General features: G+C 41.6%; 1 protein-coding gene and 2 long non-coding RNA genes across 6 annotated transcripts in view; 2 read left to right on the forward strand and 1 right to left on the reverse strand.

The window, feature by feature from the left end:
* Window positions 1-1,751: 1,751 nt before the first annotated feature.
* On the forward strand, window positions 1,752-6,250 carry LOC123725551 (uncharacterized). Its single transcript, XR_006758068.1, has 2 exons — window positions 1,752-2,064; window positions 4,209-6,250. It is a non-coding gene; the product is annotated as an uncharacterized lncRNA (long non-coding RNA).
* A 4,817-nt stretch (window positions 6,251-11,067) lies between these two features.
* Window positions 11,068-26,419, forward strand: part of LOC106563280 (exportin-7) — a 33,939-nt gene continuing 18,587 nt past the window's right edge. For 2 of the 4 annotated variants that reach the window (XM_045689061.1, XM_045689066.1), the window contains exons 1-15: window positions 11,068-11,222; window positions 16,375-16,521; window positions 16,664-16,757; window positions 16,846-16,927; window positions 17,021-17,105; window positions 17,202-17,270; window positions 18,252-18,356; window positions 18,492-18,657; window positions 18,746-18,819; window positions 18,897-19,016; window positions 19,362-19,508; window positions 19,681-19,853; window positions 19,954-20,147; window positions 23,131-23,236; window positions 25,018-25,153. In XM_045689061.1, coding sequence (XP_045545017.1) covers window positions 11,130-11,222; window positions 16,375-16,521; window positions 16,664-16,757; window positions 16,846-16,927; window positions 17,021-17,105; window positions 17,202-17,270; window positions 18,252-18,356; window positions 18,492-18,657; window positions 18,746-18,819; window positions 18,897-19,016; window positions 19,362-19,508; window positions 19,681-19,853; window positions 19,954-20,147; window positions 23,131-23,236; window positions 25,018-25,153 — 1,791 coding nt within the window. In that variant the 5' untranslated portion in view covers window positions 11,068-11,129. The remainder of the gene's footprint in view (window positions 11,223-16,374; window positions 16,522-16,663; window positions 16,758-16,845; window positions 16,928-17,020; window positions 17,106-17,201; window positions 17,271-18,251; window positions 18,357-18,491; window positions 18,658-18,745; window positions 18,820-18,896; window positions 19,017-19,361; window positions 19,509-19,680; window positions 19,854-19,953; window positions 20,148-23,130; window positions 23,237-25,017; window positions 25,154-26,419) is intronic. The other 2 variants (XM_045689064.1, XM_045689070.1) reach the window with 1 other exon arrangement.
* On the reverse strand, window positions 12,478-13,793 carry LOC106563401 (uncharacterized). Its single transcript, XR_001319248.2, has 3 exons — window positions 13,411-13,793; window positions 12,882-13,026; window positions 12,478-12,784 (listed from the first exon to the last, which is right to left on the reverse strand). It is a non-coding gene; the product is annotated as an uncharacterized lncRNA (long non-coding RNA).

Below are 26,419 nucleotides of genomic sequence, written 5' to 3' on the forward strand. Positions count from 1 at the left end.
CAGCTAAACAACTTACAACAGCAGTCAGATAAAAAAGTCTCATAGCGGCTTAAAATCCTATAACAGAGGTTGAGGGGGACAGAGAGGCAAATCATTTCACTGAGGTTAGAGGAGAGGCAAGGACATGCTTCTGTTGCATCACCACAGGGGACTAGCTACAGCAAGACAGTTGCCGAAGGGGGGGGGACCATAGGGAAATGGTGACAGGGGGAGAGGGGGAGAGGAAAAGGGGACAAGTGACAGTGGGAGAGAGTGTCAGAGGGAGAGCGGGGTCAGGACCAGCGGGACAAGGCCACTACTGTAGAGTTGAGAGAGGTTGGAGACAGGCAGAGGGCTATCTTCTGTATACCAACCCTACCTTGTAACACAAATGATTGGCTCAAACACATTAAGAAGGAAAGAAATTCCACAAATTAATTTTTAAGAAGGCACACCTGGTATTTGAAATGCGTTCCAGGTGACTACCTCATGAAGCTGGTTGAGAGAATGCCAAGAGTGTGCAAAGCTGTCATCAAGGCAAAGGGTGGCTACTTTGAGGAATCTCAAATATAAAATATATTTTGACTTGTTTAATACTTTTTTGGTTACTACATGATTCCATATGTGTTATTTCATAGTTTTGATGTCTTCACTATTATTCTACAATGTAGAAAATAGTAAAGATTAAGAAAAACCCTGGAATGAGAAGGTGTGTCCAAACTTTTGACTGTTACTGTATGTTCCCACAACTTCCAAGGAACCAAATGTGCTAGCTGGGTATATTGACCTGTGGTATAGTAATTATGTGGAAAAGCGTAGTGCATAAGGGAAGTACCAAAACACCTTGATAGGGGAGGAGCATGCAAGCGAATTAGGAAATGTGGCTATATGGAAGACATTATATAGTCAAACCTGCAAAATGGCGAATGTTAATCAGGGACAAAACGCACTACCCTCACCAAAGCAAAAAAAAGTTACACAGCCCTCCCCTATTTTGGACCAGCCCCCCCATCCCAGTAAATGTCGAAATATCCCTTAGAAGAGGGGAGAGACATAGATAGTGGTCCTGTAGGGGTATTAAAAACCTCTCTCTCCTCAGTGGACAGAGGGAGCATTGAAGGATTATGGGGGATTACCAATACTGTATGTCCATCAATCCTAAAATAACCCCCACCCAGGCCATTAGTCCCTAAAATGACCATACCACATCACAATCTGTTTGTTGATGTTTGGAGTATAAACAAACCCTTAACGGCAACAGCGAGAAAGGGATGGTGAGAAAGAGAGATTATTTCCTCGTCATCTATTTTATATGTTCATATACTGTGCCTTCAGAAAGTATTGAGTCCCCTTGACCTTTTCAAAATGTTGTTACGTTACAGCCTTGTTCTAAAATCGATTAAATCAATAAAAATCCTCAGCAATCATTGATCATCCTTAAGATGTTTCTACAACTTGATTGGAATCCACCTGTGGTAAATTCAATTGATTGGACATGATTTGGAAAGGCACACACGTCTATTGTGATGGACATTTTATGTTTGTACTTTTCTAATAACCAATTTCTGTGTTCTGTTTGTGCTTTCTATAAACCAATTTCTGTGTTCATGCAAGTGACTGATTGAACGAATCCTCACTATCAGCATCTGCAGTTTGGTAGTACGCCCAGAACCTTGTTTAGAGAAAGGGATATCTCAGTTTTCCAGGTCTCAGCTTAGAGAAAAGAAGCGTTGTGAGGTATTGGTCTGTCACGTGCATGACCCAGTATTGGTCGTCACATGAATGAAGCAAACATTAATTCTGAATGATGAATAAGCTAAATCATGCAAATATAACTTGTTAGTAGATAATGGAACTAACGGGACTGCCCTGTTAGGGCTCCTGACAGACGTTCACTATGGTGCATCAAGTTTTTTGGAACCTCTCCAGCGCGCTGACAGTGAACAATGATTAATTTAATATTGACTTCGGGGTGCTCTTTAAGAAGCGTGAGGGAAATTCCCGCCCAGACCAGACCCTTACTGTGAGCTGCCCAGGAGGAGACACATCATCCGCAAAACAATTGAGGGACGACAACTGATTTCAGTAAGTCAATTTAAATGAATTTGTATAAAAAATGTAAAATACAAATATAATAAAACCAATAAAACTAAACATAAAGATGTAGAAGGAGGGTACCACTAGTCTTAAGTAATAGCACAAAGTGTTATTCTATATGTATGGGAAGAGGCAAGACTATAAAGTCTATAGAGACCATAGCATTTATTACGATATAAACTATTGATACTATGGATGCTGAGGGACTATGGTGGCTGTAGGGACTATGATGCTGTAGGGACCATAGATACTATGGATGCTATAGGGACTGTGATGCTATAGGGACTATGGATGCCCAGGGACCATGGATACTGTAGAGACTATGGCGACTATAGAGACTATAGAAGAACCGTTGAAGATACATATGACAGAAGAAGACTAGAGCTAGTCTTAGAGAGAAGACTAGAGCGAGGGAAAGTACCGATACCATGCCCTGCTGACAGCTGTTTATAGGCATTAATAAGAGAAGTGTCTTTGTGGTCTGCAGTCACTGGTAGAGAATAGCATAATGTGTACTACGTGCTATTCTATATGTATAGTGAAGATACATATGGTGCATAGGAAGTAACAACAAAGAATTGTTGAAGATGCACATGGGATAATAAGGGAGATTGCCGAGTGTGTTTGGGAATAGTACTAAGTGAATGTGGATGTGAAAGTTGTGTATGGTTGTGTCAGTGTGGAAAGGACGTGCTAAGAGAGCTGTCAGGGGACTAGCTCCAGTGTGAATGTGGAGTGAAGTGTGAGCTGAGTTTTCCAGTTCTGTGTGGCTGAGTTAAAAAAAAATCTATAACGTTATCTAAGGGTTCCGTCCACCACTGCCCATCGTAGTCTGAGACTACTAATAATAGCATGTGGTGTTACTGAGCACGGGGTGTTGTTTTATATGAGTGGTGTGGATCTGAATACCTAAGTATGGAAGTTATATTAGGAAAAGTGAATGTTAAGATATGAAAGAATTGAAGTACTATTTCCGAATATGCTGTTAAATAGAACACTAGAGCGAAGATTTAAACCCCTGTATGAATAGAACACTGGTGTAGAGGAGGAATTTGTGATGTAACACAAATGTATAATGGGTTACTTGAGAAAAAGTAACATACTATTGAGTATAATGGGTTACTAGAGATCTGATGAAGTAACAATAGAAAAATAATAATAATATACAACTTGCACATGTAGATGTACGTAAGCAGTGTAAAAGTATTCTGAGGAATGTTCAGAGTGGCCCCTTTATGGATCATTTGAGAAAGATAAGGTTAAAGCATTGTACGGGACTTGACTTACCCCAAACCAATAAATCTACAAACGCTTATGAGATTTCTTCCACCCTGGTAATACATTTTGAAATAAACCCCATTCCCTGTTAAATAGAGCCAAGGATTTTCTGTATTCACCTACTCAACTGTTTTACGTGCTTGGTAGAGACTTATCATGGGCAGAGCATGCCATCTACGGTGGACTGATAGACAGTGCCAGCCCAGTTAATACCAATTGATCCCTCCAAAGCATTACATGTTACTCTTAAAATATTGGACATTTAATAAGTGTGAAGCAGAAAGTGAATATCCCACAGAAATTTGAAATAAATATATAGAGTGACATTGTCATGACTCTCTCTCCTTGGTGAGGATCAAAGGTGCCAGATCAGCTTGGCAAATGGCTGACAGATAGCCAGACCTCACCCCTCCCCATCTCCCACAGGAGTGGAGAGGGGGGAGTTGGGCCAGTTTTATGACTCTTAACACCCGGTCATAGTTTGCAGAAAAGGACTCCTTTTGGTCTCTAGTATTGGAAGACTGAAATCTCCTTTGCTACAGAGAGACTCTTGTTGCCAAAAACTTTTTCTAAAAAAAGGTAAACATTAGAACATTATTCCTGACATCCAAATGTTTGGAATGATTAGTGGGTGTCTAAAGAATAATCATGTCATATTATTTATTATTTTGTGATGTCATTAAGGATGGTATAACGAAATAACTGTAACTCTGAAAGTGGACATGTTCTATTTATCAAGTTTACATCTAAATGTTGTATAAAATATATGATTAAGTATGAGAGTACTTTTGTGAAGATAGCAATGTGATTTTATTCTTCTAATGAGATAATTGATTATATACACTTTTTCTCAGTCAGTAACCATGCCCAAGTGAGCACAGACATTGTGTCGGCGTGATGGACGATCAACGATATTGCTCTTGCTGCGGGTGATTCCTTGATCCACCTCTACGCAGATGACACCATTCTGTATACATCTGGCCCTTCTTTGGACACTGTGTTAACAAACCTCCAAACGAGCTTCAATGCCATACAACACTCTTTCCATGGCCTCCAACTGCTCTTAAATGCTAGTAAAACTAAATGCATGCTCTTCAACCTATCGCTGCCCGCACCCGCACGCCTGACCGACTAGCATCAGTACTCTGGACAGTACTGACTTAGAATATGTGGACAACTAAAAATACCTATGTGTCTGGCTAGGCTGTAAACTCTCCTTCCAGACTCATATTAAGCATTTCCAATCCAAAATTAAATCTAGAATCGGCTTCCTATTTCGCAACAAAGCCTCCTTCACTCATGCTGCCAAACATACCCCCGTAAAACTGACTATCCTACCGATCCTCGACTTCGGTGATGTCATTTACAAAATAGCCTTCAACATTCTAGGGCGAACTGAAACACTATCTGAAGAAGAACATGAAGAAATGCCAGAAAGATGAGTGCCAGCAGGAAGGGGGTGGTTGAGAGAAAACCAATAATGCTGTGAAAGGATCCAGGAACCCAAAGTATTTGGGTGGATCCCGTCCTCCTTATAAAACATGTTTTGTTTCCAAAAGGTATCGAAATTGTTAACAAAAGTTACACTCATTGAGCTGCAATAATCACGAAGCCAGTTGTGAAGAGAAATAAACCTGCTAAAGCATTCAATGCCACGATTCAGAGGGCACAGAGCCTAATATGATGGGTCTTTTGTTAGTGTCTAGCAGAGAGTCAATCAGCTCTTTAAAATCCAGTTTCAACTGTTCAGAGCTGCCGTCATAATGTCATTAAAACCCACATGAACTACAATAGAATCGATTTCCATGTCCTGACGTAGTACCATCGGGAACAGCTTAGTAATGTCATTTCTCAAGCTCCGGTATAGGACATTTTTGAATATACTGTATGTCAATGTAAATGTATATTCTGCCAGTATCGATGTGTCGGTGTGTGCTAAGTTGAGGGTCTTAAATTAAAGTGATAGAACCAATGTGAAGCTCTAAGGACTGTCATTCTAAATTTGGGGTGGATAATTTATCAATAGTTATAATTATGATTTGGAAATGCGAGGCTTCTTGAGACAGAGCTATGCCCCTAAAATGTGAGGAGAGACACTAGATTGTAGCTTGGGATAACCTTGCACCAATCTCATTCTTATCAATGTTGGTGTGAAACTGTTATAACATGTGTTTTATCTCATCCCTGTGAAAGTCAATATGCATGTGCCCTAGACCAAATTCGGAAGATATCTAGAGACATAGAGAAAATTGTCAATGCTAAAAAAAAAAAGTAAATTGGCTCTGCAAAACAGAGAGGCTCTTGACTATCTTTTGGCAGGTCAAGGGGGCACTTGTGCAATCATTGGCGATGAATGTTGTACTTTTGTTCCAGATTACTCTTCTGATATGACTGATCTCGCTGAATACATTGCCACTGTTGCTAAGAATAATTCCCCACAACCAGAGTGGATGCCTGCAACTTGGTTGGAATTCCTGTTTGGAAGTTGGGGATCCCAAGTTGCAAAATGGGCTGCAGCGTGTGTTTATTTCTTAGTTTGTCTAAATTGTGATATTTAACATGCTGTGTATGTGTGTGTGTATTTTTTATCAATTCACTCCTGTTAATAAAAGTATAACCTTTATTATGATGATAATATTAGCATACTAATTGGATTGTACAACCAAGAATGAAGGGTTTGAAATGATGAAGTGTCTGGTTTTATGTGATGATTTCCCTTACTTAAATAGAAATATGATATGCAAGCTAAAATCTAAATGCTTACATTGAAATGTTATGATTATTATCACACAAGTGATAAGAGGATGGAATGTGATGGCCATTTTTATGTTTGTGCTTTTCTAATAACCAGTTTCTGTGCTCTGTTTGTGCTTTTCTATAAACCAATTTCTGTGTTCGTGCAAGTCACTGATTGAACGAATCTTCACTGCAATTTAATATTGACATCGAGTGCCCTTGTTTAAGTATTTTCACAACACTATATAAGGCCCACAGTTATCAGAGCAAAACCAAGCCATAAGGTCGAAGGAATTGTCCGTAGAGCTCCGAGGCAGGATTGTGTCGAAGCACAGATCTGGGGAAGGGTACCAAAACATTTCTGCAGCATTGAAGTTCCCCTAGAACACAGTGGCCTCCATCATTCTTAAATTGAAAAAGTTTGGAACCACAAAGACTCTTCCTAGATCTGTCTGCCCGGACAAACTGAGCAATCGGGGGAGAAGGGCCTTGGTCAGCGAGATGACCAAGAACCCAAATGGTCACTCTGACAGAGCTCTAGAGTTCTACTGTGGAGATGGGAGAACCTTCCAGAAGGACAACCATCTCTGCAGCACTCCACCAAACAGGCCTTCATGGTAGAGTGGACAGACAGAAGCCACTCCTCAGTAAAAGGCACATGACAGCCCGCTTGGAGTTTGCCAAAAGGTACCTAAAGGACTCGAAGACCATGAGAAGCAAGATTCTCTGGTCTAATGAAACCAAAATTGAACTCTTTCGCTTGAATGCTAAGCTTCACGTCTCGAGGAAACCTGCCACCATCCCTACGGTGAAGCATGGTGGTGGCAGCATCATGTTGTGGGGATGTTTTATAGAGGCAGGGACTGGTAGACCAGTAAGGATCGAGGCATAGATGAACGGAGCAAAGTACAGAGAGATCCTTAATGAAAACCTGCTCCACACCGCTCAGGAACTCAGACTTGGGCGAAGTTTCACCTTCCAACAGGAGAACAACCCTAAGCACACAGCCAAGACAATGCAGGAGTGGCTTCAGGACAAGTCTCTGAATGTCCTTGAGTGGCCCAGCCAGAGCCCGTACTTGAACCCAATCTAACAATCTTTCGGGAGACCTGCAAATAGCAGTGCAGCGAAGCTCCCCATCCAACCTGACAGAGCTTGAGAGGATCTGCAGAGAAGAATGGGAGAAACTCCCCAAATACAGGTGTGCCAAGAGTGTAGCGTCCTACCCAAGAAGACTCAAGGCTGTAATCGCTGCCAAAGGTGCTTCAACAAAGTACTGAGTAAAAGGTCTGAATGCTTTTGCAAATATAATATTTCATTTGTTTTTGAAAAATAAATTAGCAATTATGTCATTATGGGTATTGTGTGTAGATGATTAAGAAAAAAAACTATCTAATCAATTTTAGAATAAGGCTGCCACCTAACAAAATGTGGAAAAAGTCAAGGGGTATGAATACTTTCTGTAGAACCTACCAGGTACAACCCCAAATCCCTAAACTCGGGCACCCTCATAGATATCACCCTGACCAACCTGCCCTCTAAATACACCTCGGCTGTCTTCAACCAGGATCTCAGAGATCACTGCCTCATTGCCTGCGTCCGTAATGGGTCCACGGTCAAACGACCATCCCTCATCACTGTCAAACGCTCCCTAAAACACTTCAGTGAGCAGGCCTTTCTAATCAACCTGACCCGGGTATCCTGGAAGGATATTGACCTCATCCCATCAGTAGAGGATGCCTGGTTGCTCTTTAAAAGTGCATTCCTCACCATCTTAAATAAGCATGCCCCATTCAAAAAATGTAGAACCAGGAACAGATATAGCCCTTGGTTCACTCCAGACCTGACTGCCCTTGGCCAGCACAAAAACATCCTGTAGCGTTCTGCATTAGCATCGAATAGCCCCCGCGATATGCAACTTTTCAGGGAAGTAAGGAACAATATACACAGGCAGTTGGAAAGCAAAGGCTAGCTTTTTCAAACAGAAATGTGTATCTTGTAGCACAAACTCCAAAATGTTCTGGGACACTGTAAAGTCCATGGAGAATAGGAGCACCTCCTCCCAGCTGCCCACTGCACTGAGGCTAGGAAACACTGTCACCACTGATAAATCTACGATAATTGAGAATTTCAAAAAGCATTTCTCTACGGCTGGCCATGCTTTCCACCTGGCTACCCCTACCCCGGTCAACAGCTCTGCACCCCCCCCCCCACAGCAACTTGCCCAAGCCTCTCCCATTTCTCCTTCACCCAAATCCTGATAGCTGATGTTCTGAAATAGCTGCAAAATCTGGAACCCTACAAATCAGCCGGGCTAGACAATCTGGACCCTCTCTTTCTAAAATTATCTGCCACAATTGTTGCAACCCCTATTACTAGCCTGTTCAACCTCTCTTTCGTATCATCTGAGATCCCCAAAGATTGGAAAGCTGCCGCGGTCATCCCCCTTTTCAAAGGGGGAGACACTCTAGACCCAAACTTTTACAGACCTATATCTATCCTACCATGCCTTTCTAAGGTCTCCGAAAGCCAAGTTAACAAACAGATCACCGACTATTTCGAATCCCACCGTACCTTCTCCGCTATGCAATCTGGTTTCCGAGCTGGTCATGGGTGCACCTCAGCCACGCTCAAGGTCCTAAACGACATCATAACCGCCATCAACAAAAGATAATACTGTGCAGCCGTATTCATCGACCTTGCCAAGGCTTTAGACTCTGTCAATCACCGCATTCTTATTGGCAGACTCAACAGCCTTGGTTTCTCAAATGACTGCCTCGCCTGGTTCACCAACTACTTCTCAGATAGAGTTCAGTGTGTCAAATCGGAGGTCCTGTAGTCCGGACCTCTGGCAGTCTCTATGGGGGTGCCACAGGGTTCAATTCTCGGGCCGACTCTTTTCTCTGTATACATCAATGATACCTCTCTTGCGGCTGGTGATTCTCTGATCCACCTCTACACAGACGACACCATTCTGTATACTTCTGGCCCTTCTTTGGACACTATGTTAACAAACCTCGAGGTAAGCTTCAATGCCATACAACTCTCTTTCCACGGCCTCCAACTGCTCCTAAATGCAAGTAAAACTAAATGCATGCTCTTCAACCGATTGCTGCCCGCACCCGCCCGCCCGCCTAGCATCACTACTCTGGACGATTCTGACTTAGAATATGTCGACAACTACAAATACCTAGGTGTCTGGTTAGACTGTAAACTCTCCTTCCAGACTCATATTAAGCATCTCCGATACAAAATTAAATCTAGAATCGGCTTCCTATTTCGCAACAAATCATCCTTCATTCATGCTGCCAAACATACCCTCGTAAAACTGACTATCTTACCGATCCTTGACTTCGGCGATGTCATTTACAAAATAACTTCCAACACTCTACTATCACAGTGCCATCCGTTTCGTCACCAAAGCCCCATATACTACCCACCACTGTGACCTGTATGCTCTCGTTGGCTGGCCCTTGCTTCATATTCGTCGCCAAACACACTGGCTCCAGGTCATCTATAAGTCTTTGCTAGGTAAAGCCCCGCCTTATTTCAGCTCACTGGTCACCATAGCAGCACCCACCCGTAGCATGCGTTCCAGCAGGTATATTTCACTGGTCACCCCCAAAGCCAATTCCTCATTTGGCCGCCTTTTCTTCCAGTTCTCTGCTGCCAATGACTGGAACAAATTGCAAAAATCACTGAAGCTGGAGACTCATATCTCCCTCACTAACTTTAAGCATCAGTTATCAGAGCAGCTTACAGATCATTGCACCTGTACACAGCCCATCTGTAAATAGCCCATCCAACTACCTCATCCCCATATTTTTATTTATTTTATTTATATATTTATACATCCGCACCAGTTCCAGCTAAAGTCTGGAACTGGTGCTTTCAAGGAGCAGAATACTAATCTGGATGCCAATAATAAATTATTTTATTTTCTACTTTATTTAGTAAATATTTTCTTAACTCTATTTCTTGAACTGTATTATTGTTTAAGGGGTTGTAAGTAAGCATTTCACAGTAAGGTCTACACCTATTGTATTCTGTGCATGTGACAAATACGATTTGATTTGATCTCTCTCCCTCCCCAGCCAGTGTCCTGCTGCAGACAGGTTAGGTCAGACTGTGACTGGACAACACCAGGGTATACCTCTCATCTCACCAGCAGACCTTCCCATTGAGACATGATGACATTTACAATATATTATCCTGTAGTCATAAAGCAGGCACTTTTTATTACTTTTTTCAACCAAACGATTCAACCATAGACTGTTAGAGGGGGGTGTCATCTGGTGGTAAAACATGGAACTGTCCTGGAAATCCATATTCATGAGAATGGCACTGGCATGACCTCACTCAGAATGGTCTTTTAGGCCTACTGGTCCATCTGTGATAATGTAAAAGTGTAACAGAGGTGATGACTTGAGTAATGTTAGCTGAGACCTGAGGACTTGTTTTGGCTCCCCAATGGTTCCCTGAGTGAATGCACAGGTTTTGGTTTAGGGGTTTATGTGCTTTTTTTGGAACCTGGAGACCCAAGTTCAAATCCTGTCAGTCACATTGGGCCTGTAACTCGGCTGGATATGTGCAAGAATAATTAGGTCAAAATGGGGTGAAGTGTAAAGGTAGTTTGAAAACAGCCTTCCATGATGTGTAACCATATGAGACCTGAAGACTTCTGTTGGCTCAATGGGTTCATCTAGACTGTGAACCAAAGCATTATTAAAGGAAGCAAAGGTTTACAACATGTATGTCCCCAATCCCCAAAGCAGACACATGGGACTGGAAGACCATATATGTAACCGTATTTAACTACTGTTTAGCATGCAGTGCCACACTCATAAACCTTTCTATAGTGTTTGATTAAACTAATTTCAGAACAGAAAATAGCGGAATTAAGCAGTTTCCCTTTAAGAGCCATGTAAACAAAGAGCGGGGTTTGCTTTATGTGAGCGGTATTTTATTTTACGGATTTTAAAATTCTGTAAAGTTGCACCGGGCAACTTTCGTAACGATTGCGCGAGTCGCGAGCGTAAATGCTTACTGAATGTGAAAATCTGCGCGCATGCACTTTGTTAGGGGGAGTGAGAGAGGAGCATGAATGGAGCAAAATGGCGGATCATGTGCAGGTAACCACAGCTTTATGTTTTTGTAGTATATAAATCCACAATAACTATTTGAATGAGCTGTAATATATATGTAGATACGTTATTTGATATATAGAGGGAATGCATCAATTAAGCAGTCGCCGTACTGGTTGTGTGGGATATATGTATAGGATGCGGGCTGCAGTGTTGACTTGTGGCCTGTCATCGTGTAACGTTAACTTTCGCCGTTTAGCTAGCGAACTACCTAGAGATGCGGACAGAACAACACATTTATGTTTATGAAAGAGGACGGTTTCAACTGGGCGATTGTGTCGCTTGTACCAGCTAGTTATTGTGTTTTATCTCGTGCCTATTTAAGGAAGTAACGCCAAACAAGCCCTTCAACAGATATGTTCAATGGGTAGGCCTATCTGCTAACTAGGAGAAGATGGAGGGGGGCTAACTTGCTACAGTAACGCTAGCTAAGTTGTTAGCTAGCACTAAATGGTTAGCAACTCAAGACCGCATTCGCCGCTCTGAACTAAAATGTATCTAACGTGCAAATGTAATTGTTGGATTATGATTGGCTTGCTTGGTCAGACCTCAATGTTGTGCTATTGGTTAGCGAACGAGTTAGCTGTTGCTAGCTTACAATCAGCACAATACATTTCTCCCGCGCTACCCCTTTCGAAATATCATTGAGTTTTTACACGCTGTGAGCTGGAATGTAGCTAACTCGACAGCTCGTGCATTGTTGTTAGTTGGCTACTTAAACCACACCGTGCACATTATGCAAACAAAACGATGTTCCATTGCGAAACTGACACGCATAGTTAGCTAGCTATCTGACATGTTAGCGGATTTGCTGATGCTATGCTCCATTTACCTTGCACAACTAACGTTAGCCAGCTTTCCAGCCAATTCTACATAACTAGCTTGTAGCTGGCTATGTCGAGCTGTCATGCAGACACCTTGTACCATTGACATTAGGTAGCACTTACAGCTGTCACCTCAGGCAATGAATACATTAACTACATTGAAAAACGTTAACCTGTAAATGTACAGCATTATACTGATTTGTCTAGTTAAATAAAAACTTTTTTTTTTTCTTCTCAACCCTGCTGTACATTTAGAGATGCTGTAATATTTTACAGTAAAGAAAATAGTACTATGAAATGTATTACATCTTTGCTGTAAATAAAATTGCAGTATTACGCTAGCAAATCTGGTGTCTTAATCTAAATGTAAGACAAACAATACATTTGTACATGCATTTATTCAAATTGGTAACAGCAAATTAACAACAGAATTGGCAATAGAAGTAACAACAGTTAACACATGTAACCAAATAAGAGCATCATTACCACACTAATTAAAAAAACTATATTTGGGGTGTGCTGTGGTGAGAGAGACAAGGGGGGAGATGGAGTTAGATCTAGGATTGTTCCCAATTTTATCAGAGGCAACTCGATTTGGGGTAAGAGGCAGTGAAACGCACAACGGGACCTTTTGGGCAGAAGAGAGAAGTCAGCGCAGTGTCAGGTGTTCCTCATGGGGCTCCGGAACAATCATCCTCAGTTTGGATTTGTCAGCTCTTCTCACCCCTAGGACAAGCATAGAAAAATAAATCAATAGAATTACAGCACTGTGGGTAAAAAGACCCATGACAAGGGACATGCCATGTTGTGTGTGTACATGTACCTCACAAGAGGTCTTCATTCAAACTCTGTGAGCTCTTGGAAGTAATGGGGCAATGTAGTGGTTGAGAACAGCTGGCTTCCTCTGGGCCACCTTGTCATGCACCTTGTTCCATCTTCAGTGTTCATCATCTTGGGTTGATTTGAACCTACAGCATATATCCAATATAGTTTATGAAATCAATTGAGCCATTGGACAAATTAAAATAAGACAGCAAGATAAAACATTGCTATAGCCTACACCAGGGCTCTCCAACCCTGTTCCTGGAGAGCTATTCTCCTGTAGTTTTTTTTCCACTCATCCCCAGTTGTAACTAACTTGATGCAGCTGATCAACCAGCTAATTATTCAAATCAGGTGCCAGGGTTTCTGTTAGCGGGAAATGCCTGCTTTTGACCTAAAAAATTTTTTTATCAAATGAACAGTTTGTAAATAAAATAGTTTCCAGCCAAATTGTCTGGGAGATGGAAATACCAGTTGATGTGCTCCAAAATTGGCAAAGATTTTGTTGATTATCCCTGTTTCCAGTGTACCTGCTGAGAGGGGATTCTTTCTCCAAAACAGAGTAAACACCAGAGTCAAGATCACGCCTTCTTGAGGACTTAGTAACAAGGCTGCAAGGTGCTCCAAGGAGTTGGACAGTTTTCACTTCCCAACAGCAGCGACTACCTTTGAGCAGGCCAAGGTCCACCGCAAACGCAAGTAAATTAGAGGCAAATGATTGTGTTGGTCAGGCCCGGTCCTAGCAGTTCTGCTGCCGCCCTAGGCAAGATCAGCATATGCTGCCCCTGTGTCATGTATAGTATAAAGATTTGGAATGGTTTGAGTAGAGTAATGATGTGTATCATGCGCAATTGGTTCATTTCAGTTGCGCTTATTCAGCAGCACTTGGAAACGAAACATCGGTGAGTTCGTTTTGCAGCCAACTGCCTATAGTAGGAAACAGAGTTATCAGTAAGCCACATATATGACAGAGTCAAGACCCCATGATGGTTCAAATTACAATAAATTTAACATCACCCAGTAGAAGTGTAAAAAGAGGTATCATTTGAACTTTGGAAACAAGTGCTTTCATGAATACATGGCTCTGTCTTTGTTTCACATGAGCATTGTAAAATAAGATTTTTTTCAATGACCCAGTCTTAACAAATTGTTTATTTACATATTGAATTTGATTGTCCAACGTCAGTTTTATAATATCTTCATGTTGTGACTCTAGAGTGGACTATTTATTAGGCCTAATTAAAATGTTCATGTCTAGGCAAATGAAATTGGAGAGGACTAGATTGTATTTGAAAACGTGTTTTGTTATTTATTAAAATGTTCATGCAAATAGCCTATAGGACAGGTCATTCGCAAATTATATTTTACAGATATATTTTGACATTGTTTTATTACTGTGTAGGCAACTTGTTCTTCAAGGCTAAATGTTTTTAAATGATATTAGTTTATGATTTATACCAGGGATGAAGACGCAACGGACAATGTTAGGTTTTATTGAAAAGCAAGTCATGTTGGCATACTTTATATTATAAAAACTCTACAGGCTAATTTCTATTCTATTACGATGAATTGCAATAATCTGAATGTGATTTTGAGCACTGTGAGTGGACGCCCTAATGCATTACGCTGTTGTACAGCGAAGCCTATCATCATCACAACATTTATTATATGGGTGATGTTTTCCTAGGTGGCACAGCAAGATATTGCCGAGCAATTTAGTGGAGACCGAAATGGCTTGTGGCAACGTTAGCCAGATAGCTAGCTAGTTAGGTTAGGTTAGAAAACATGCAATAATTCAAAGTTGGCTAGCAATAAAGATACTTATAAGCAAGTCAATGTTATTCCACTTTACACCCACTTTACTAAAATAGTCTGAGCTTCATGTCTCACCCGACAGCATGAGATTGTTGCCTGGAACAGATCATTTTAATCTACAGTAGGCAAAAGCTATTACTGAAAAGAAATGCATTATGTTAAAATAATTTTTACCAGAGGCTTCCAATTAGTTAAGTATTTTTCATAATTTTACCCACAATGGAGTCAGTGTTTAATGCTGTAAAGCACATTTGCTGTGCTTTCTACAGTGTTTCTGTTGAAATGACAAAGTCTTTGTGTATATCTGCCTCATGCTGTCCATAGCTCCTTTTTGTGTTTGTAGTAACCTCAAGCTGTCGGTGACTACTTAACTTAGCCAGCTACACTGCTGATGCAACAGTATCTGGCTAATCATTTTGTTGATAGCTAAGTCGGACATGTAGCTACCTATGTGTTGATTAAATTGTCATCGCCCCTCCCATGTTAATTCTGTGCATAGAAATACACAATTTAGAGATCCGCGGTGTCAGTATTTAGGTAACTTTAGCTTAGCGGGCTCGTGAGAGACCCGGATAGATAGATAGATAGATAGCTTATCAATAATTACTGCAGGTGCATTCGCACTGAGGGATGCGCTTTCTGGTCAGGATGCCTGACCGTGTGATGTAACTGTCTCTTATTGCGAAGTCATCATGCACGACACACACACACACACACACACACACACACACACACACACACACACACACACACACACACACACACTGCACGCTCTAGACACACACATTCTATTTTGGCCTGCTCAGACCATTAGATCTTGACACGGTTCTCAGGAACCTGGTATGACATCTAGGTAGTCCACATCCCTTAGCCAGCTATGTACTACACAGCATCAGGACTGTGTATTCGTAGGAGCCATATTAGTGTGTGTGTGTGTTTCAGCAGTAGTGTTGGGGTATTGAGCTCTTATCTATGTGTGGCAGTCCTTCTCCCCAGCCATGTGGCTCCCACCCTATCTATACTAGTACATACTGTACTATATCAGCAGCTAGCATTACACTATTTGGGATTCTGCTGACTAGTCCTTTAAACAATATGGTGTCGGTCAGGCTAGCTGGGAGGTGCATGATTGGGTAAATAGTTCTTTACAACAATGGTGTTACTGATGGTAGCTGAGGTGAATACTCGGCAGCAATGTTACTGGTGGATTTAGTGTCAGTTAAGTGGATGGGTTTAGTTGGTATGTTAGTAAGTTAACTAACCATTACCCCAGTACAACACACTATCTGGCGACTAGTCCCACCCAGCCCCTTTAACCACTACTACACCTGTCTCTCTGTCTGTCTAGCCCCTGTGTTTCTATCTAAGGAGGGGCACGTTCAATAGGGTGCTACTGAATGTTTATTTTGGTTAACTTTCTCCTCGTTGTAAAAATGAGAGCGAGGCATGTCTGCTGTGTAAAATGGGCTGTGGTCTTGACTTATTTCTGTCTGAACGTTCTACATCGTTGTGCCGTACTGAACACAGCCCAATACACCTGTTTACACCTATACGCCCGTCTCCTGGCGCTCGACAAGGGACGCTTTTGGTGCTCTACTCACTTCATGTTTCTCTCGTGTGTGTGTGTGTGTGTGTGTGTGTGTGTGTGTGTGTGTGTGTGTGTGTGTGTGTGTGTGTAGAGCCTAGCCCAGTTAGAGATCCTGTGTAAGCAGCTGTACGAGACAACAGAGACCGGGGTGAGGCTGCAGGCAGAGAAAGCTCTGGTGGAGTTCACTAACAGCCCCGACTGTCTCAGCAAGTGTCAGCTACTACTGGAGAGAGGCAGCGTGAGTAGTACACACACTGACGCTATATCAATAAACTGTTGATATTACATTATTACTTGATCAAAAAAAAGCTCCGCTGATGTTGCGGTGTCTCCTGTCTATGCCTGTATCCCCATATTCCTCTCTCTCTTTCTCTCTCCAGTCTTCCTACTCTCAACTCCTTGCAGCTACCTGTCTGTCTAAACTGGTATCGCGTACAAGCAACCCTCTTCCTTTGGAGCAGCGCATTGACATCCGTAAGACTCACTCACACACATCCCACCAGTCTATATTCATGCTCTACAAGTCAGTCCATAAGGCTGATATCTGTGTGTGTGTGTGCAGGGAACTATGTGCTGAACTATCTGGCGACGCGGCCGAAGTTGGCCGAGTTTGTTACCCAGGCTCTGATCCAGCTGTACTCCAGGTAAACGTCTCTTCGCTCCCCTCTCGTCCTCTCTCTTCCTCATCCCTCTCTCGTCCCTGTGAGTAATTCTCTCCTTGTGTTTGTCTCCTCCAGGATCACCAAGCTTGGCTGGTTCGACTGTCAGAAAGACGACTATGTCTTCAGAAACGTCATCGCGGACGTCACACGCTTCCTACAGGTACAACCGTGTGTGTCTGTGTAGCCAATAGAATGTGTTTTCTTGAAACAGGAAGTGAGCTGATCGAATCTGCCTGTATCTCTGTCTGTCTGTCAGCAGGACAGTGTAGAACACTGCATCATAGGCGTCACCATCCTATCCCAACTGACCAATGAGATCAACCAGGTACACTACGTCTCCCTCTTTCCTCTCCTCCACATCTCTAGCGTAGCACCTCGTGTTATTGGCATATTCAGCAGCGTTTAAGAAATCTATTAACACTGAAGGTGTCTTGTGATCAAGCCATTCATGTTTTGTGATCGTTGGTGTAGTAAAAATGTTAGCTAACAGGTTATCAATTAGCTTGTTTGACATTTCAGTGGAAATACTACTACTATCAGCTTTTTTGAAAAGCGGTTTAGCAAAAAAAAAAACGTCCCGTATTATCGGCATACAGTCCCCAGTTATTGGCCACCATACTATTTTGTTCAATTACAAGATCTGTCTGTTTTAATTTTGTTAAAAGAGACACCAACCTCGTATCCGAAGTGTTTACTAGATAGTTGGCTAGCCTTCCGGCAAAAAAAAAAATGGCTTGCCTGTCAACTTTCCATTGCATAGTGTGGCCTCCTGTAGACTCTTAATGGTTCTTCACCAACGTCTTCTTCAGTGTTGTAACCAAATAATATCTCCATTATTTGTTTTACAGATTAATCTTATGTTTTGAGAAAGTAGATAACAGTTTAATATTCACATATACATGAGTGTGAATAATTTAGGTAAAAAGTTTGATATTAAATGTGTCGTCTGTCGCGCAGTCAAATTTTACAATATACAGTGTGTCCCACAAAATGTGTGTTACTTTTTTTGAAAACTCTCAAAATCTAACTTGCATAAACTGCAATGGAAATCGGTGGTCAGCTAGCTAGAATGGTGTCTTTCGTCGCAAAACGTACTATTATTTTCCAGGCCGTTTAAATGTTGAACTTGAGGTGATTTAATCATCCAGATGTTAGGGGGTGTCCGATGTTAGGGGGGTGTCCGATGTTGGGGGAAATGATCTACTCTTATTTCCCCTTCTTTCCTCTCATTTAAAGTGGTGTTGTATGTGTTTTTGAAAGTGGTGTTTGGGGTGTGTGTGAGTTAAATCTGTGTTTGTGTGTACAGGCAGACACCAGCCACCCACTGACCAAACACAGGAAGATTGCGTCGTCGTTCAGAGACTCGTCCCTCTTCGACATATTCACCCTGTCCTGCAATCTCCTCAAACAGGTGTGTGTTTAGTGGTGGTGGCAGTAGCAATAGTCGTAGCAGCAGCAGCAGCAGCAGCCTGTGTGTCAGAGATTATAGTAACGTATTGACATTTCCAGTCGTTCTTGGGACCTAAACGTGTGTGTGTGTGTGTAGGCGTCGGGTAAGAACCTGAACCTGAATGATGAGAGTCAGCATGGTCTGCTGATGCAGCTGCTGAAGCTCAGCCACAACTGTCTGAACTATGACTTCATCGGAACGTCCACAGACGAGTCCTCTGATGACCTCTGCACTGTTCAGATCCCCACCTCCTGGAGATCAGGTGACACCTTCTGCCAATTCTGTAAAATAGCTGTGCTGTGCCACCCATTACTGTGTAGTAACCTAATCTGTCTCTCTTTCTCTCACAGCGTTTTTGGATTCCTCCACTCTCCAGCTCTTTTTTGATTTGTATCATTCCATCCCTCCCTCCCTGTCCCCGTTGGTGAGTAAAGATGAATGTGTGTCTGGTATATTCACTTCAGAACATAATGGGTGTAGTGTTTAATGGTGTGTGTGTAGGTGTTGTCGTGTCTAGTCCAGATAGCGTCGGTGCGGAGGTCTCTGTTCAACAACGCAGAGCGAGCCAAGTTCCTCTCTCACCTGGTGGACGGAGTCAAGAGGATACTAGAGAACCCACAGGTATTACACACACACTGTTGCGTGTTACATTTAAAAAAAAATATTTAACCGTTATTTAGCTAGGCAAGTCAGTTAACAAATTCTTATTTTCAATGACAGCCTAGGAACAGTGGGTTCAGGGGCAGAAAGACATATTTTTACCTGGTCAGCTCGGGGATTCGATCTTCCAACCTTTCGGTTACTAGTCCAACGCTCTAACCACTAGGCTACATGACCCTGTGCGGTGTAAAATGATGTTCTCCCTTCAGATCCATCCTTGCTTTTTGGGTTATTTTTCTTGCTGAACCGTATCTCTCCGATACCACATCATATGCCTCAACCAGCGCTGCTGTGCTTGTGTTCCAGAGCCTCTCAGACCCTAACAACTACCATGAGTTTTGTCGTCTGTTGGCGCGGCTGAAGAGTAACTACCAGCTAGGAGAGCTGGTCAAAGTAGAAAACTACCCAGAAGTCATTAGGCTTATAGCCAACTTTACTGTCACCAGTTTACAGGTACTGTATGTGTGTGTGGGCTCCTATGCCTTAGTCATGGAACTTGTGGGGTGGGATGGTATGTTAGATGCAAGGGTTAATGTTCTGCTGAAACCTTTTTCCTCCTTATTGGTATATCAGAAAAAGATTGTCATTGTTGTATGTTAACCTTTTTATATTGTGTGTGTTTCAGCACTGGGAGTTTGCCCCTAACTCTGTCCACTACCTGTTGAGCCTGTGGCAGCGCCTGGCAGCGTCGGTCCCTTATGTTAAAGCCACCGAGCCTCACCTGCTAGAGACATACACACCTGAAGTCACCAAGGCCTACATCACCTCACGCCTTGAGTCTGTCTGCATCATCCTCAGGTAACTGTCTCACACTCACAGGTCAAATTGTGGAACTTTGAAACCATTTTCACGTGTGTGTGTGTGTGTGTGTGTGTGTGTGTGTGTGTGTGTGTGTTAGGGATGGGCTTGAGGACCCTCTAGATGACGCAGGTTTAGTCCAGCAGCAGTTAGACCAGCTCTCCACCATCGGTCGCTGTGAATACGAGAAGACATGTGCCCTATTGGTCCAGCTTTTTGACCAATCAGCACAGACCTACCAGGAACTACTGCAGTCTACCAACTCTAGTACCATCGACATCACTGTCCAGGAGGGTGAGTCCCTTTCAATCAATCAAAGAAATATGTGACAAAATAGCGCTTTAAACAAACACATGTTTTTGTTACCAGGCAGGTTGCTGTTGGTGTATATAATTATGTCTCTACAGGAAGGTTAACGTGGTTGGTGTATATAATTATGTTTCTACAGGAAGGTTAACGTGGTTGGTGTATATAATTATGTCTCTACAGGAAGGTTAACATGGTTGGTGTATATAATTATGTCTCTACAGGAAGGTTAACATGGTTGGTGTATATAATTATGTCTCTACAGGAAGGTTAACGTGGTTGGTGTATATAATTATGTCTCTACAGGAAGGTTAACGTGGTTGGTGTATATAATTATGTCTCTACAGGAAGGTTAACTTGGTTGGTGTATATAATTATGTCTCTACAGGAAGGTTAACGTGGTTGGTGTATATAATTATGTCTCTACAGGAAGGTTAACGTGGTTGGTGTATATAATTATGTCTCTACAGGAAGGTTAACGTGGTTGGTGTATATAATTATGTCTCTACAGGAAGGTTAACATGGTTGGTGTATATAATTATGTCTCTACAGGAAGGTTAACGTGGTTGGTGTATATAATTATGTCTCTACAGGAAGGTTAACGTGGTTGGTGTATATAATTATGTCTCTACAGGAAGGTTAACGTGGTTGGTGTATATAATTATGTCTCTACAGGAAGGTTAACGTGGTTGGTGTATATAATTATGTCTCTACAGGAAGGTTAACGTGGTTGGTGTATATAATTATGTCTCTACAGGAAGGTTAACGTGGTTGGTGTATATAATTATGTCTCTACAGGAAGGTTAACGTGGTTGGTGTATATAATTATGTCTCTACAGGAAGGTTAACGTGGTTGGTGTATATAATTATGTCTCTACAGGAAGGTTAACGTGGTTGGTGTATATAATTATGTCTCTACAGGAAGGTTAACGTGGTTGGTGTATATAATTATGTCTCTACAGGAAGGTTAACGTGGTTGGTGTATATAATTATGTCTCTACAGGAAGGTTAACATGGTTGGTGTATATAATTATGTCTCTACAGGAAGGTTAACGTGGTTGGTGTATATAATTATGTTTCTACAGGAAGGTTAACGTGGTTGGTGTATATAATTATGTTTCTACAGGAAGGTTAACGTGGTTGGTGTATATAATTATGTCTCTACAGGAAGGTTAACGTGGTTGGTGTATATAATTATGTCTCTACAGGAAGGTTAACGTGGTTGGTGTATATAATTATGTCTCTACAGGAAGGTTAACGTGGTTGGTGTATATAATTATGTCTCTACAGGAAGGTTAACTTGGTTGGTGTATATAATTATGTCTCTACAGGAAGGTTAACGTGGTTGGTGTATATAATTATGTCTCTACAGGAAGGTTAACGTGGTTGGTGTATATAATTATGTCTCTACAGGAAGGTTAACGTGGTTGGTGTATATAATTATGTCTCTACAGGAAGGTTAACGTGGTTGGTGTATATAATTATGTCTCTACAGGAAGGTTAACGTGGTTGGTGTATATAATTATGTCTCTACAGGAAGGTTAACGTGGTTGGTGTATATAATTATGTCTCTACAGGAAGGTTAACGTGGTTGGTGTATATAATTATGTCTCTACAGGAAGGTTAACGTGGTTGGTGTATATAATTATGTCTCTACAGGAAGGTTAACGTGGTTGGTGTATATAATTATGTCTCTACAGGAAGGTTAACGTGGTTGGTGTATATAATTATGTCTCTACAGGAAGGTTAACGTGGTTGGTGTATATAATTATGTCTCTACAGGAAGGTTAACGTGGTTGGCGTATATAATTATGTCTCTACAGGAAGGTTAACGTGGTTGGCGTATATAATTATGTCTCTACAGGAAGGTTAACGTGGTTGGCGTATATAATTATGTCTCTACAGGAAGGTTAACGTGGTTGGCGTATATAATTATGTCTCTACAGGAAGGTTAACGTGGTTGGCGTATATAATTATGTCTCTACAGGAAGGTTAACGTGGTTGGCGTATATAATTATGTCTCTACAGGAAGGTTAACGTGGTTGGCGTATATAATTATGTCTCTACAGGAAGGTTAACGTGGTTGGCGTATATAATTATGTCTCTACAGGAAGGTTAACGTGGTTGGCGTATATAATTATGTCTCTACAGGAAGGTTAACGTGGTTGGCGTATATAATTATGTCTCTACAGGAAGGTTAACGTGGTTGGCGTATATAATTATGTCTCTACAGGAAGGTTAACGTGGTTGGCGTATATAATTATGTCTCTACAGGAAGGTTAACGTGGTTGGCGTATATAATTATGTCTCTACAGGAAGGTTAACGTGGTTGGCGTATATAATTATGTCTCTACAGGAAGGTTAACGTGGTTGGCGTATATAATTATGTCTCTACAGGAAGGTTAACGTGGTTGGCGTATATAATTATGTCTCTACAGGAAGGTTAACGTGGTTGGCGTATATAATTATGTCTCTACAGGAAGGTTAACGTGGTTGGCGTATATAATTATGTCTCTACAGGAAGGTTAACGTGGTTGGCGTATATAATTATGTCTCTACAGGAAGGTTAACGTGGTTGGCGTATATAATTATGTCTCTACAGGAAGGTTAACGTGGTTGGCGTATATAATTATGTCTCTACAGGAAGGTTAACGTGGTTGGCGTATATAATTATGTCTCTACAGGAAGGTTAACGTGGTTGGCGTATATAATTATGTCTCTACAGGAAGGTTAACGTGGTTGGCGTATATAATTATGTCTCTACAGGAAGGTTAACGTGGTTGGCGTATATAATTATGTCTCTACAGGAAGGTTAACGTGGTTGGCGTATATAATTATGTCTCTACAGGAAGGTTAACGTGGTTGGCCTATATAATTATGTCTCTACAGGAAGGTTAACGTGGTTGGTGTATATAATTATGTCTCTACAGGAAGGTTAACGTGGTTGGTGTATATAATTATGTCTCTACAGGAAGGTTAACGTGGTTGGTGTATATAATCGGGGCGGTCATTGGAGGAAGAGTGTCCTTCGCCTCCACAGATGAACAAGATGCCATGGACGGAGAACTAGTCTGTCGGTACGTCCGCACACAAGCAACCTCACCCTAACCAATACCGCCACCTTTATGTCCTATTGTTAATATACATCCGGATCAGGGCTGACCCCATTTCGTCGACTGGTCCGTTGATTGGTCGATAGGCTGTAAAAATAATGGCGCAACGCTAATAAATCAAATATTATTTTATAACATGCGCTTTCTCCAGTGTTGGATACAGTCGCTGTCAACGGTTCTGAAACATTATCTTTAGTGCCCTGTAGAATTGGCTCTTTTCCCAATGTTGCTATGTGCATAATAGCAGTTAACCTGTATATGGGGATTGAGAACATTGCGGCGGAGGCAGCAGCAGCTGAGACGAGGAAACAGCCCTTGCCTTATTGTCTAAGGCTATTGATTATAGACCTAATTTTCCGACTGTTAAATGTGCCTGGCTTTATAAGCCAACCATGTATATCTACAGAAGTAAGGCAGATCTAGCTTCTGTTGCCTGTTTGAGTGTTTTGGCTTAATAGCTTACTGATTCCGTGTGCACCAAGCCTCATGCAACGACAAAATGTTGGATAAAGCAATTTCACAGATTCAGCTGTTTTTCTTTAAGCTTTTCATTGCTTTAATAAAGGCTTTACACCCTTTTTTTTCTCATTAGAATAGACTGGTATTACTTAATTTACCATTCCAAACAGGCAGAACAATTATATTGTAATCTAACAGCACCTGTTTGTCACATAATACGCACGCAGCTGTCGCTCCTATACCCTCCTTTTTCTTGATCTCCTTCATATTGTTATTATGATCATCGTTCTAATAATAAGTGATTATCATTAATAGGCTTTGTATCGTAGCCTTGTATAACCACCATCGAACTGGAGGCTTAAGAACAGGTCCTGTTTAGTCTTAATACTGTAACTTACTTAGGCCTATATTTCAATATATAGGCTACTGTATCAATCATTCATTTGTTCATGCCATCACACACCGTAGGAGACATTCAGGCATTGAAATGCAATCGAGCATGTTAGATTTAAGATTAAATTCAGAGGGAGCTTTGAATAATTAGCCTGAGCAATAAATAAACCGCAATTCATGAATGCATGCAACAGGTTTTAGTCTGCTGTAATAAAGGCTTTATAAATAAATAAAATGGTTAGAAAGGACACTTAGTGTTTACACTTCTAAATGGTCAGAAAAAATTATATTGTAATCTAACAGCAGTGTTCTGAGTTTATTACCAGTGTTTATGTGATTATGATAGGCTATAGGTCAGGCCATATTGGTCGCATGCGATGCTTGCATGTTTCACGTAAGAGAGCAAGGGTTGAGGGAATAGGGAATGTTTTTCCCGAACAATTTAGGGATTTCGGTAACCAAAACTTTTCAGTTAGAAACAAGTAAAAGTAAATGGCTGTAATGATGGTGCAGCATCAGCACGGACAGCGCAATAAACAGTTACTGTGGTGCCTTTTTGCTGCAGTAGGGAGGAGAGCGAGACAACGTGCGCCAGTCACACAGGCGCTCACTGTCGTTTTTTAAAGTGTGACCATCGGGCTGTTTTGAGTCATCTGTGTCGTAATGATTTAGTCAAACGGTGTGCTTAAAGCATCGGACAAGCTCATTGCATATGTCGTTTTTATTCAAACGCATAGGGGGTGTGTCTGTCTATAAATGGAGAAATAAGGTTAAACATTTCGATCGGTGGAAAGAACAGGACCGCTCTCGGTCTAAGATTTGTTGTTGTCTGGGACAGCCCTACTATGGATGCTGCAGCAGATGAATTGATCAGTGAGTGTGTGTCGTCTCAGGGTGCTCCAGCTGATGAACCTAACAGACTCGCGGCTGGCCCAGGCGGGTAACGAGCGGTTGGAGTTGGCCATGCTCAGCTTCTTTGAACAGTTCAGGAAAATCTACATCGGAGACCAGGTGCAAAAGTCCTCCAAGGTAAGTACTTTTACTGTTACCACACACACACTGTTATGCTTCAGACCTGAAACGTGATCTAATGTTGAGATGATCCACAGCAGTATTGTCTAGGACAATTTCCCCCACCAAGGACAATACTAGGCTTGAGCGGTATACCGTATACCAGGGTGTTTAGAAAAAGCCACAGGATGGTCTTTCTTTGCAGTTTTTCAATACATTTGAATAGTTGTAGCTACTTTTTTTAAGTTAATACCTTCAGTCAACTTGTGCAATACGTTAGGCGACTAAGCCGATTTGCGTTCTTCATTTCACCTGTCACATTATGAAGCTTAACGTAGTTCCCCGGGAAACAGTTGAGCCAGTGTTAGTACAGTAAATGGCACAATGGGAGAAAGCGAGCTGATGGCGTTCTATATCTATCAGAGAGTCTCTGTTTGTACAGCGCACATGAGGTGATGTTACACTTGTATGAAACTAAGTGTTAGCCATCAGATATTTTCTATTGGATTTCTGCCAGAAGTCAGAACTCTAGATGAGTTATCTGTACAGCTACCATTTTGTTTTCCTTTGCCTCTTACTAGCAAATCTTTTTTATTTTTCTATTAAAATTTTTTTTTAAATTCCCCCTCTGTTCTCCCATCTGCTCCGTGTACACGTGCTGCATCCCCTTTGTTCATTTACACAATTTCTCTTGTAAATGGCCACATTCACCAAAAATGATATTCGGTAGCTACTAGCCATTATTGTATAACTTTATAAGCTGGATTTTACTGTCTTTGCAATTATTTTATGTTCGTTTTCGCTTGTTAGCATTTAGCTAACAGCATCTGTGATTTCGCTATTTGTTTGTGCTAAATTTGTTAGCATTCTGGTAATAGATGCCCAATGGACTTTTCTTGCGTTTTTAGCACCCCCTTGTGTGCTATGCCAGTAATACCATAAATCCCGGAATGAGAGAAGGACGATATGAAAATCTGGATAGCGTCCAAGCCTAGACAATACAGTTTATCCTATCCTATTAAATGTCTGACTAACTCTGTTAATCTCTCTCCCTCTCTCTCTCTCTCTCTCTCTCTCTCTCTCTCCCTCTCCCTCTCTTAGACTGTTACTAGTTAGAGTTATGTGTTTATATTTTAACTAGCAGCTCTTTTGTCCCAGACTCCATTGTCTGTGGGTGTGTTAAAGCAGACACAGCCTTTCTACAATACAACTTGGGCTGACTGACTGCGTTTTCTTTGTGCTGGGCAGAGGCTGCAAAATGTGAACAGCCCAGATAAGTGGCGA

This window comes from Salmo salar, chromosome ssa01, assembly GCF_905237065.1.
Source record: "Salmo salar chromosome ssa01, Ssal_v3.1, whole genome shotgun sequence".
Taxonomy (NCBI): Eukaryota; Metazoa; Chordata; class Actinopteri; order Salmoniformes; family Salmonidae; genus Salmo; species Salmo salar.